The sequence below is a fragment of the Urocampus carinirostris genome, chromosome 1 (genome assembly GCF_059441175.1).
Source record: "Urocampus carinirostris isolate Australia breed hairy pipefish chromosome 1, RoL_Ucar_1.0, whole genome shotgun sequence".
NCBI classification, from domain to species: domain Eukaryota; kingdom Metazoa; phylum Chordata; class Actinopteri; order Syngnathiformes; family Syngnathidae; genus Urocampus; species Urocampus carinirostris.
Window position 1 is genome coordinate 28,303,100 of NC_142349.1, and position 13,498 is coordinate 28,316,597.

At 38.4% G+C, this 13,498-nt stretch overlaps 1 protein-coding gene across 4 annotated transcripts; it reads left to right on the forward strand.

The window, feature by feature from the left end:
• The first annotated feature begins 136 nt into the window (after positions 1-136).
• On the forward strand, positions 137-12,925 carry LOC148374175 (carbohydrate sulfotransferase 12-like). Of its 4 annotated transcripts, none has more exons than XM_088333317.1 (5): positions 137-219; positions 4,414-5,049; positions 6,279-6,431; positions 7,985-8,164; positions 8,274-12,925. In XM_088333317.1, the coding sequence occupies exons 2-5, from the start codon at positions 4,684-4,686 to the stop codon at positions 8,814-8,816; spliced, it is 1,242 nt and encodes a 413-aa protein (XP_088189443.1). In that variant the 5' UTR covers positions 137-219; positions 4,414-4,683; the 3' UTR covers positions 8,817-12,925. The 4 variants fall into 4 exon arrangements, with proteins under 4 accessions (XP_088189443.1, XP_088189456.1, XP_088189464.1 ...); XM_088333330.1 differs by having other exon boundaries at positions 189-219; positions 4,394-5,049; XM_088333338.1 differs by lacking the exon at positions 137-219 and adding an exon at positions 389-443.
• Positions 12,926-13,498: the final 573 nt, after the last annotated feature.

Sequence of the window (13,498 nt, forward strand, 5' to 3'; positions counted from 1 at the left end):
CACTTGATCTAAAGTGATTTCTATGCAAGGTGCAAATAAATGCTCAGCACATCGCCGGTTGCGAACAGCACAAGAATGAATGGTCGGGACCGCCGGACAAGATATCGCGATATTTGGTAAAATCTCGCTTGGTCTCGGGAAGAGGGAGGCATCGGATCAGAGACCTGCTGTCATTACAAGCAGTCTCAGCTCACAGTGCATGCGACACCCACTAAAGGGGTAAGATTTTGAATTTCTCTCCTTTTTTAGTGGTCAATAACGCAGGACTCTTTGGTTGAGTGAGACAGTCTACATTGGGGTTAAATTTATTTATGCGGCGTTAAAGCGTGGGTTAAATGCACAACCCCCTGCTTTCTTCGCCTGAATTATTATCCCCATAATTTTAGCCAACAGCTCCAAGACACAAGATGAGCCTCTTTTGTGACAAAGAACACGTCACCCAGGTCTGTTGTCCCACTCGATGGAAGGCGACATGATGTCTTTCTTTTATTTTTATTTTTTGCGTCATTTAAAAGGACGCGCGGTGGATGCGCGCCACGGGGGGCGACCAGGGACTACAAACACATTTCTTCTCACAATGCGCACAGATTCTAAAATACACCAGGTTGTATTTTGCCCACACGAGTTCCAAAAAAGGCTCTTTAAAATGACAGTTTTCTGACGCAGACCATTCAATACAGACATAATAACGATCGTCTGTGTATCGTCTAAGTTAGTGGTTCGCAACTGTTCTGACTTGAGAACCCCCCATCCTACCATAATTTCAAGCTGTGACCTCAGTTAAGAAATACAATCCAGTTTTCAGACCTATGGAAGGAAATTGAGTTTTAAATCAGAAATAGTAGAATACATTATATTTAAAAAGAACACAAAAAATGACCATCCAACAATCCATTATCTGCACCGCTTATCCTCAGTAAGGTTACGGGGGTGCTGAAACCCATCTCAGCGGATTTTGGGCAGTGGGCAGGGGACACCCTGAACTGGTTGCCAGCCGGTCACAGGGCAACACAATGACAAGTCAAACAAAAATTACTTCAAGTAGTAATATTCCCACCAATGCTTAAATAGTTGTATTTAAATAAAAGCCCAAAGTCTTAAAATACAGTGAACAAACATGAAATTAAAAAGAGCAAAACATTTGTTGGGACTGGTGTCTTTTCTGCTGTCCACCTCATGGTGAACTGCATACCTGTCAACCTCCACGGCTCCATGCCATTACAAACTGTCGTATTTTCCCTTACAAAATAATCTTACACCATATTTTTTTTCAAACGTGTTTATTTATGTAGTTTAACATGTTATGTTGTACATGTGTTTCGTTATATCATATATATTGTTAATTAACATTTTGTTGTGAGATACTTAGTTGCTCTACATGAATGAGGTTTATTATAAAAAAAGTTCAAAAATTAAGTAGCTTGGACGTTCACTGTAGAAGGAAAAAATTCATGCAAATATAATTAAGTAGAATAATACATTTTCTTATTCAAATTATTAATTCATATTCTGAATTAGATTATTGTTGGTAATATACTGATTAAAGGGATAACCACAAACCTGTCTTTTTTCATTTTCTCCTTTTATACTTCCTTTTTTTCTTAACTTCTTTATGCAACATAATAATTCATAATGTAATGCAACAAAGCAAGTGAGCCGTTTGAGAGCCGGCTCTCTTTAATGAGTTGAGCCGAAAAAGCCGGTTCTCTAAAAAGAGACAGACTTCCTTTCACTACACAACTCGAACTCGTTTGACTTGATTGATTTGCCATTTCGGGATAGTTGGTGTATACCGGATGGTACCCATAATTGACAAATTTGCGTTTTTCTGTACAGATTTTTTTGTACGTCGTACACGTCTTTAAATGCATAATAAACGTACTTTGTACGGCAAAAACGTACAGGTTGGCAGGTATGGAACTGCATTATCCCCAATTGCCTATTGCTAAGATAAGGGGTTGAGCGAGACAATTTGTGTGAGTTGTTGAAGCTCTTTTTTCCCGTCCTTTCCGACGAAAATTAACAGCACTTGTGCATCCACGATCCATTATCTCTCGCTGACTTTTGCTGCAAGCATGGGCCAGCAGAGCGCCTGTTAAAATGGGGGTGGAATACATTGTATGATGTCATCCTACTAGTCTGTAGCTGCCATTTAGTCATAAGATGGAATCCCCTTTCATATTTAAGAGAACTCCATCAATCTGTGGCAAAAATAAATAACAGTTCAGTATACAGGTCGCATTCAAAAGGTGGAGAGGAGGAGTGGAACAATATTCTTTGGTCAGGATTCGATTGTATCATGATACTAAGGGCGCCAATTCGATTTATATCGCGATTCTCGATACTTGCGAATCTACAGGTATTGCGATTATATATGATTGATGAATGCGGTTTAATTTTCTTTCCTAAAAAACAAGCAACATAAATCATAGACTTATGGAACAATAAATCATGAATAATGTTCAAGCAATTCATATCAGTCTGTGTCAGTCAGTCCTTAAGCTGACATTTATTTCAACTGAGACAATGAGAGCATGAAAGCTCTGCTACAGGTTTACAGCTACAAAATGTCATGAATTGAAATTCCGTTTGCTTTCCTGCATTTTAACACACCGGGTATGATGTCACAAAAATCGATTCTGGGAAGAAACGTCAATTTTAAAAATTGCCCTAAAATAAAATCTTGATATATACATGAATCGATTTTTTTTTGTTCCACCCCTAGTGAAGAGCAATATTGAAATACAATACAGCTCAACTGAATTTGGTTTTTGGACATTTGTCAGTCGAGGTTTTTCCACCTCTTTATGTGTTTTTCGAGTGAGCACAGATTGTTATAGCAGCGTCCTCTCTTGGGTTCCATTTGAGTGACCGGCTACAAAATTATGCTCACAGATGATCTAACATTCACACAAACCCACTCATTCACAGGAGAGTGAAAAACATGCTGTTTTTTCTTCCATTTACATTTCCTGTTGGTATAATGACCAAGTGTTTAAAAACCTTATTCAGTCTATGAAATATTGTGGAGGAAAATGGAAATAGAGGCATGTGATTGGTTTCAGATTATTTTTCCAAAACAAGTTGTAATATCAGTAGTCTCAAACTTTCCAGCGGGATTAGGTGATTGGGAATGGAGCAAAAATCCTCCCTGCTTTACTCATCTTTGGATTGCTTGTATTAAGATTAGAAATCCAGTTGAGGTTGCTTTGAAAGAGGCATTCACTTCAGTAGTGACAATGTGATGAATATTCAGGTTAGAGCAGTCTCCTTTGCTTTAGGGTACAGGAAATAATATACCTGTCAATCTGTATGTTTTTGCCGTACAAAGTACGTTTATTATGCATTTTAAGACGTGTACGACGTACAAGTAAATCTGTATGGAAAAACGCAAATTTGTCAATTACGGATACCATCCGGTATACACCGACTATCACGAAACGGCAAATCAATCAAGTCAAACGCGTTCAAGTTGTGTAGTGAAAGAAAGTGCGTCCCTTTTTAGAGAACCGGCTTTTTCGGCTCAACTCATTAAAGAGAGCCGCTCCCAAACAGCTCACTTGCTTTGATGCATTATCTTACGAATTATTATGTTGTATAAAGAACTTGAGAAAAAAACGGAAGTATAAAAGGAGAAAATAAAAAAAGACAGGTTTGTGGTTATCCCTTTAATCAGTATATTACCAACAATAATTTAATGCAGAAAAAGAATTAATAATTTGAATAAGAAAATGTATTATTCTACTTAAATATATTTGCATGCATTTTTTCCTTCTACAGTGAACGTCCAAGCTACTTAATTTTTGAACTTTTTTATAATAAACCTCATTCATGTCGAGCAACTCAGTATCTCACAACAAAATGTTAATTAACAATATATATGATATAACGAAACACATGTACAATATAACATGTTAAACTACATAAAGACATTTGAAAAAAAAACATGGTGTAAGATTATTTTGTATTTTGTAAGGGAAAATACAACAGTTTGTAAGGGCATGGAGCCGTGGAAGTTGAAAGGTATGAAATAATGTGCCAGCTATTGCATGCGAGCTCCAAATTTACAAGGATGTCTGACTGGCAAACTAACGCTTGTGACTTTTACACTCCCAATTGATGAGGAGGATGATCTGATGTAGGAAACTTGACGCATTAGACCTGTAATACACCTTCATTAAGTTCAATTTTCACATCACCTTTAAATTATAGACGCCTGATGGAAGTTTGGGATATTTTGTTGCTAGGACGTCAAATTGCAGCACTTGTGTTTTTTACCTCCTGTGTGTGGTAGGTAGGTTCAATTTTAGCGTATGTTTTGTTATCTTCTTTCGGTTGGCAATATGATTTGAAATCTGTGAGAATTTCTACTCACTTTGACAGTAAATCTTAGTGTGTGTTGTCTTTTTGCAGGTGGCTCTCAGGGAGCAGTGATGAGAATCCTGCAAAGAAACGGCTCAGTTGTAATTTCCGTCGATCTTTTGCCAAGCTAAAAGAGGAACGTAATCCTGTTTCCATGGAGACCCTTTAGGGAGACCTCCGTAACTTAGATCTGTTGCCTTGGTGACCCTGTTAAAAAAACAGTTAAGTATTTCTAAACCTGTTGCCATGGCTTAGCTCCAACAAGACCCATCAATGTAAAACAAGGTTGTTTAGAGAATCCTTCGCCACATCTGCTTTGTCATGATGGGAACATCCAGGATGTTTCACATTTTTATCATCCTGGGCTCCGCTTTCATGATATTTCTGATAATCATCTACTGGAAAGAAATTGGAGCGTCCCCTAGGTATTCACACAACCCTGTTTCACCTGGACCCAAACTCAAAAATACTGCTCAAGAGAAGCAACAACTCCAGCAACAGCACACTCCTTCCTTCCTCTCCGACATCGATGCCTTTGTCAACCAGTTCTTAGAGCCTGGAACTGGAGAGCCCACAGACCCGGCTAACACTAGCAACCAGTCAGAGAAGGCAGAAGAGCGATATGTACCAAGGCAGGAGTGGAAGATTCATTTGACTCCAGTAGCTTCAGAGCTCCGCCATAGACAGGTAACAAGTAGGGAAAGTTGAAATTTTAGCTATTTAGCTTGTTAAGTAATATTGTTTGGATTATTTTTGATTCTGTTGCATTGTAGCCATATTATATCAAAAGTTGATCGATATTTTTACAAACAGCCATTGTCCGTAGTTAAGTAAATGATTTACATTCCTCTTTTCAGTTGTCTTTTCATTGCATATAAAAGACAATCGTCAAAGAAGTGAAGCCTAGTGTCAACCCAAAGGTTTAGCTGACAGTATTATATTGCATGGGTTTCTACTCGAAACAGTTAAACAGTTTCTGTTTACATAGATTATGAGATCAAGTCAAAATGTATCTGTTTTTATACTCAACTGGGGGTGGCATTTTTTCGGTTTAATATCAAGTAATTGTGACATTGATGTTGTTTAGGCTTCAGGTAATGACAAATCATGGCTAAGCTTTAAAAAGCAGGTGGCTCGTGATTAGTTGGTGGTTAGCTATGGGCAGGTTTCGGGAGTAACGGAATACATAAGTAATAGTATTTCGTTACAGTTACAGAAAAAGACTGTAATAAAATTACAGGTAAATTTTGTCAAAATAGGGATTACCTCTACCTAATCTTGGTTTCCTCTATTTCTTTTTCAAGGTTACATTGATCATTCATCTTATACATTTTATTTGTACTTTATTTGTATTATATATCGTATGTACTGATTATTTGTAGTTTATTTTGTCTTTTATCAGCATTTTTGATATTGGAGTAATCCAAAAGTAATTGTAATGGAGTTACTGCAATATTATAGTATTTGGAATATGTTATTTATTACATTTATTAACTGGCGAACTAGTAACTGTCAGATTAAATTTTTAAAGTAACCCTTCTAACCCATAGGCAACATCAATGTCATCATTACTCAACACTATCTCTTAATACGTCTGAGAGAAAATGATTCTTTACTCGTATTCTCCAAACACAATACTAATCAAAATGCCATGTGCCTCAAATGATATTCTTACAAAATCCTTTGGCTGAGCATACACTTTGAGACATCTCCAATACATATTCACAATTTTTTTTAAATAAATGGGGAAATTTGACTGAATGGTGCTAGAAATTGTAAAATACCAATTACTAATTGTTCCGGAATTATCATATTTTCAGGCGGGATTTCAGGTTTTAATGTCATTGTCTGGGTTTTTTGTACTCCCAGTTATTGACCCAAAAATAATCCTCTTTATTGATGCTACTGTCCAACAGGAGAACCGGCGGAAGTTACTGAGGGATATGTGTGCTAATGACAGTCTGGTATTTCCTGGCAAAAACCGTTCTTTTGATGACATTCCCAATGAGGAGCTGAAACATCTCATCGTTGATGACAGGCATGGCATTATTTACTGCTACGTTCCAAAGGTACATTTACATTTTTACTATTCTGCTAGGTTGTGCAGGGAAACAACATAAGTATAAAGAATTCTCCAGTTTGAGTCAATTGTAAACATAGACTAGAAACAGGTTAAAACTATCCTGAGAAAGCTCCCAGGAGAATTCCTGGTTGCCCAATACAATATGAGCGCAAAAACTTTGTTAATAAAACTATTTGTACCAACGAGAGGCCCTAATGTGTGCACACTGAACAGTAACTACATCCGTTCTTGATTTTGACCCTGTCATTCTCTGCTGGAACAGACAGACATTCTCATTTCCCTGTGTCGCACAGTGTGCATGTTACCGAAAAACAATTATTAGTTACAGTAACTAAGTACTTTATCTAAAAAGTTCATTGCTAGTCAGTAGCTAGTTAATTAAGTTACCTTGCAGATTACCGACACCAAAACATTCTGAAAATAACTATCTAGCTAAAAATAACGGTTTATACTCACATAGAAGCCGACCCCCTAAAACTGCTTTAGAATAGCCGCATAACAAAAGAAATAGAAGAAAACGTGTTCACCAACATATGAAAACTCTGACCCCTTTAAATTTCTTGACTTGTGCAATCTTGGGAGCTTGCAAACAGACAATCAGCCCAGACACTCCATATCAATTGTCCTTCTCCACTTATAGGTACTGTGTAAAACGTTTTATTTTTTTCTCCAGGCAAGGTGTAATGCAAAATACATTTTACAAATAAAAAAAACAAGCACATTTTTAACATGCTCACGTTTGCCCCATTGGTTTCCCGTTGGTTTGTTGTTCCTTTATAAGCCACACCCCCTTCCCACACGCTGCCTACCATAACCTACTGGTGACACACAACCAAATATGTGCATATAAACTGACCTCCTGATTAAGTATTTTTTTATTGTTGTAAAGTTGGCTTAGGTGCAAGTATATACGGTAGGGATACTATCTCCATGAGGAGAAAATTCAGTGTCCTCTACTCTGTGCTTGAGACCACCCCACCATAACTGTTTTCAGTTTTAGTTTGTAGGTAAAAATAAACATGTGCACGCTTCAGAGAATGTTGGTGGCTGAACAAGGATTGTATGTGTGAACGGGAGTGATGCAGAAATCAGAAGTTTGACTTTTGAGGTTTCTTCATTTTCCTCATGTTGAGGTTTTTGAGTTTTTTCTTGCTCTCATGTAGGTTTTAGATCAGGGGATGGTGTACAGTAATAGTAGTCTGTAGTTTGCAATCATCTGTGGTCTGTGCAGCCCTTTGAGACTCTTTGTGATTAAGGGCTATACAAATAAACATGACTTGAATTGACCTGACCAGAAGACACGCTTATTTATCCTCATTTAACAAGTGGCAAAATAACACAACATCAGTTATACACTTACAGTATATTAATGACTCATTACAGTAAATTTTACAGAGAAGAGTAATTGCAATCGCGTTCCTTTTGTAATGCATTAGTCCCAGCCAGTATTATATTTATTATTATTATTATTATATTATTTGACGAATGTAGCTAAATTTCCAACGTTGTTAACCTTTGTTATCACGTGCGCCTCTTCAGGTAGCTTGTACAAACTGGAAGCGAATCATGATGATTCTCAGCGAAAGTGTTCTCCAGAACGGCGTTCCCCAAAGAGACCCTAAGGCACTCCCCGAAAACTCGGTTCATGACCAGAGCTTGCACTTTACCTTCAACAAGTTCAAAAAGCGCTACGGAAAGTTTGCGAGGCACCTCATGAAGGTCTGTTGAAATCATTTTCCACATTCTATTTGTGTGTCCTTTTGGTTTTGACTTGTCTTCATGAATTGCTTTGTGTGTCTGGTAACACGTGACCTGTATTTTTTTCAAGGTCAAACTAAAGAAGTACACAAAGTTCATTTTTGTGCGGGATCCTTTCGAGCGTCTCATATCAGCCTACCGTGATAAATTTAGGCAACCCAACTGTTACTTCCAGGACAATTACGGTAAGGTCATATTGCAGCGTTATGCCAACCAGCCGACGCCTCCCAACTGTGTGGGTGGAACCCTCACCACAGGGGTCTCCTTTTCGCACTTCGTCCAGTATCTGCTGGACCCTCAGACAGAGAAAGATAAGCCCTTCAATGAGCACTGGCAGCAGATATACCGACTCTGTCATCCTTGCCAAATCCAGTATGACTTTGTGGGCCACTTGGAGACGGTCAATGAGGACGCTGAGCATCTGCTGCGCTTGCTCCGAGTAGACAATGTGGTGGAGTTTCCTCCCTCGCCTCGGAACCTGACAGAAACCGTTTCGGAATCAGACTGGTTCAGTACAGTGCCTCTGGAGGTGCGGCGGGAGCTTTATAAGCTCTACGAAACCGACTTCCAGCTTTTTGGTTATGACAAACCTGACTCGATTATTAATGAGTAACTTCTACACACTTGACAATAATGGAGGACCAATCATGCTATATGTAGAAATAAATGTATACATAAATACCTACAAATATCCATCCATTATCTGCACCGCTTATCCTCAGTAGGGTCGCGGGGGTGCTGGAGCCCACCCCAGCTATCTGCGGACAGTGGGCAGGGGATACCCTGAACTGGTTGCCAGCCAGTCACGGTACACAGGGACAGAAAACTCACTCGCTCATTCACACCTAGGCACAATTTGGACCGACCAATTAACGCAAGCACGGGGAGAACATGCAAACTCCACACAGGAGGTTTGATCTCATGACCTCAGAACTGTGCCGCACACTCGCTAACCACTGCCCCGCCGTGCTGCCCCACCTACAAATATATGCCGCATAGATAAATGAATGCATGAATAAATTACTTGATACCTAAATATATGACATACATGAAATCTGTTCATATGTTTATGCGGTTTGCCATTTATTTTGTTGTGTATGTTGTGATCTATTGTTTTTACAACAAAACGAAAAATAAGAGGACAGGTCGAACTGGCTGAGCTTTTTACCTGTAGCCAATTCGACCAAAAAGTGAAAAGCTCTGGCAACTGGGACTCCACATTAGAATAATAATACACAAGAAAATACATAATGAAAAAAAATGACAAAATGAAGAAATAAATGACAAAAAAACGCGACAAAATACACGATAAAAAACAACAACACATGACAAAATAAAGGGGGAAAATGCACGACGAGTACATCATGAAATAAATCCAAAAATACACAACAAAAAATGACTAAAAAGCAGACAAACTATATGACAAAATATATACTGGAATAAATGACAAAATGTGTCTTTATAAGAATGGATGAATTGCATTTGTCATATATTTAAGTATTGCATGATGTGTTTATGTATTTGTTTACTAATATGCATATATTTTTAGGTATTCATTTAAACATTTATTTCGACATATGGCAGGATCGGTCCTCCATAGACCAGATGGAAGATCATAAACGTAAATTAGAGAAAACACAGAGGAAAGCTGTAAAAACAACTCTATACAATTTGAACAGTGCAAATGAAAGCCCTGATTATAATAATCAAATTGGTTTCAAAACTCTCAAGTCCTTCTAACACCCGGCCACCACGTTTGTCACTTACAACGCTTAGTTTGAGCCAAGAGGGGTGCATGTTATACTCGTGTTTACGCCATACTTGAATAAATATGGTAAAAGCTAGTGCTTCACAAAAACCTTTCTTATATTGGTACTTTTCCAAGAACGTGAGCTTATTTGAAGGTATTCCCAAGTTCTGAAACATGCAAAATGTAAGGATATTATACATAGTTTTTGCATCAAATCTATATATATTTCATCTGTATATTGCAATTATTTTCCGATAGAATGTATTTTGAAGACACCCTGTCTCGTCTTTGACTCCTGAGCAATGACGCTATCTCGGGAAGACCCTAGCGAGCCAGTCGCCATATTGGTTTACATGTTATTTCATTGAAGAGGTTACGAGTGTTTTGAGTTTATGTAGTTTTTGTGGAGAAAGCCTAGGTCTTGCGTCACAGGTGGATGAAGTAATAGTGTGGCTCACAGTGTAAGTCTTCCGCTGGGCGAAAGACAAACATTTTTGAGAAAAATTGGAAAGAATTCATGAAGAAAGCACTATTCTGGAAAGTCCTTTCAAAGTGGTCATTCTTGTGTTCGGCACAATTTGAGGAGGATCGCTTCGAGTTTTGTGCTAAAGTGAATTGATACAGCTATATTTGTAATTTCTGGCACTACAACTTTATTTCTTTACACATATCCTCAGGGACATTCTTTAATTGGTCATGAAATTGGGGTCAGTGAAACTTGGTTCACTGCTGTCTGTTTTAGAGCTAGCCTCACATGTTGGCTTAACGCGATTCACATTTTCTAAATTGTTCTTTTAATGATGTCAGAGCTACAGGGCTACATCAAGCCCCCAAGCATATTGTGCAACATATCTGCATAGTTGTGGGAGGAGCACAACACGTTAATGACGTTTCCAAGTTAACAAGCTACCTTCACATCACCATTATGCTAAATAAACGCAAATGTGAATGAATGCAAGGACATATTTATGTACCGAAGAACAGGAACGTTAATACCCATCTGCAACCATGGACAATGAATTAGTCTCATATTATATAAAATAGTCTGGAGAACTTTTATTTTAAAAAGGGTTTTTAAAAAAAATGGGCCAATCCACCACAAAGATCCATTTGACTCAACAATCTGCTTTCATTTGTACAGAAGACCCAAATTGTATGATTTCTCCTAAACATGACTCAGTATTTGTTTTAGTTATTGTTTTACAGTACAGGACGGCTCAATTTTTATGAGTAGTTATCTTGTACAACTAAAAAAACCAATGCAGATACACACAGTTTTTGGCTTTCACATGGAATATTCTTTTTGTTTGAAAATGCAAAAAAATGAACCCAGTTGCTCTATTGATCAAGATAAAGCAAACGAACCAATTTGTTAGGCGGTTAAAACAAATCAACAATGTTTAAAACAATCATTTTTGGGGTGTTAGTTCTTGCATAACAACTAACGGAGTTGGGTCAAATAGGTGGTGAAATTAGTCCATTCTTGAGTCATATATATTTTTTCAAAACCAACAGCCTTATGCATGTATGTTCTACTAAGTTCCTTTAGGAATTCTCTTTAAAATGTATACACGCACATCCCTAAATTCATTGTAACGGGTGTTTGAAAACATTTGATTTATTTTCAATATGACTCTGATGTATATATCTGAGCTCCCTGTTGTGTACGCACACAAATGCCTGCTGTGGCAAATGTGAATGGACTGTTCAATGAAGATATATCACACCAGGCAAGCACACATGTATTCGGAGTAGCAGAGGGTGTCTGTGGGATTTTTTCACCTCAAGTGAGCTTTTCGGTTGCGTGATGTCACATAAGATCGTCATTTGACTTACCCGTGCAGGTTTTGTAGCGTGCAGCCAGATAGCCAAACAGACGCATTTGCAACACTGGAGTGGATTGACTTTTATGTCGTATTGTGCAATGTTTTATTCCATTCTTATTTTACGGTGTTGGAGGAAGGGTGCGGGGGCATAAACGCTGCTTAATGTTGACGGAACATTCCTTATTTAACACTGGCGCCTTCAAATGGAATGAGAAACACGCCTGGTATTTATGTCATGACGTTCTAAGAATGCTGTAGCTCGTTATTAAGCTTTCAATGGGTCTTTTTTTTAAATGCAACAGAAAGGAAAATTTGTATTAATGTGTTTCGAAAGGGAATATTTTCCCTGATTCAAAGATGTGATGCCATTTATTTTGAAACAACTTAGTTTTTCCCCATTATCAGTATCGTCATACGCCGTCTCATCTCTTGAAGAGCGGGATGACGTTTCACGCCAAAAACAACAGCGACCAGATGATGAAGGTGTTGTATCTGTGTCAGATCAGGAGTCTTCTTCTGCTACTGGTAACCATGGAACCCAGTACTGTCTTTTTCATGTAAGGGAGCAAAACCCTACCCCCGAAAAAAATGACCTGGAGAGGGATGGGCACCGCCTGGCTGTAGTTGCCCAAGACATATCACAGGAAGTGATGTCCCTACAATTCTGGCGGTTAAGGGATCTGTGAACTATCAACTCATCTCAAGCGTGTTTTTGTCACATTTGTGTGTGAAGACTTTTACATGTGACCACGTTATTTTTAAGTTTGTTGTTATAAATGCTTGAATATAAATATATAGGTGGTATGAGTGCGATACAAGATAGTGCCTTTGAATGCAAATGTTTACACGGAAGAAATATAGAGGGAATTCTTATACTTTGAACAGCACACAGTTTTCAGGCTCTGTTCTTTTTTGGGTGAGAGAAGACCTGAGATGTTTCATTGTTTTGGACCTTGTGTTATGGTTCTCAATGCTCCTAAATGGTGGGTTGCAATGTGAAACCATTATTTTTATGCAGGAATTATGATGAGTTTTCGTACTGGTGATATTGATTTGAAAACTCTATGTATTTCACTTAATCATGGGTAATGTCTCACGCTCTTATTATGGTTCTTTTTAAATAAAATTGAATTTAAGATATTGTCACTGGACGTTGCCTCTATTCTCTTAAACTGTCCTAAGTGTGGGCGTGTCAATCCAAATCTCGATGTTATCTATACTGACCGAGTACTTGTTTCAAATCAATACTTAAGATTTTAACCAAACCTATAATAATATTAGCGTGTCAAGATTATAATTTTCAAATCCATCCAATTGTGGTTACGCTTTATTTGGTCGACTGTATTTTGCTATAAATGGCACCATATTTTTCAGACTATAAGGTGGACCGGTGTCACGATTTGCCCATTGCCCTCACCTGTGCCCGCTCGTTTGGCTCCAGCTGCTGCTCGTTTCCTGATTGGTTCCCCTCCTTTTTAAACTTAGTCCTCTCATTCACTCCTTGTCAGTCCGTCAGCGAACTTCCGAACTTGCAAGGCAAGCACTTTTTGACTCTGGCTCCTGTCTGTCCTGTCCCGTCCCGTCCCGTCCTGTCCGGTATCCTGCTCGTCTGCCCCTGGCTTCCTGATCGTCTCGGTCTAGCTGACTTGATTCCTCCCTCCGACCACGCTCCGATCTCCTGTCCCTGCTTCTCGACCCGTTTCCGCCCTCTGACCACAC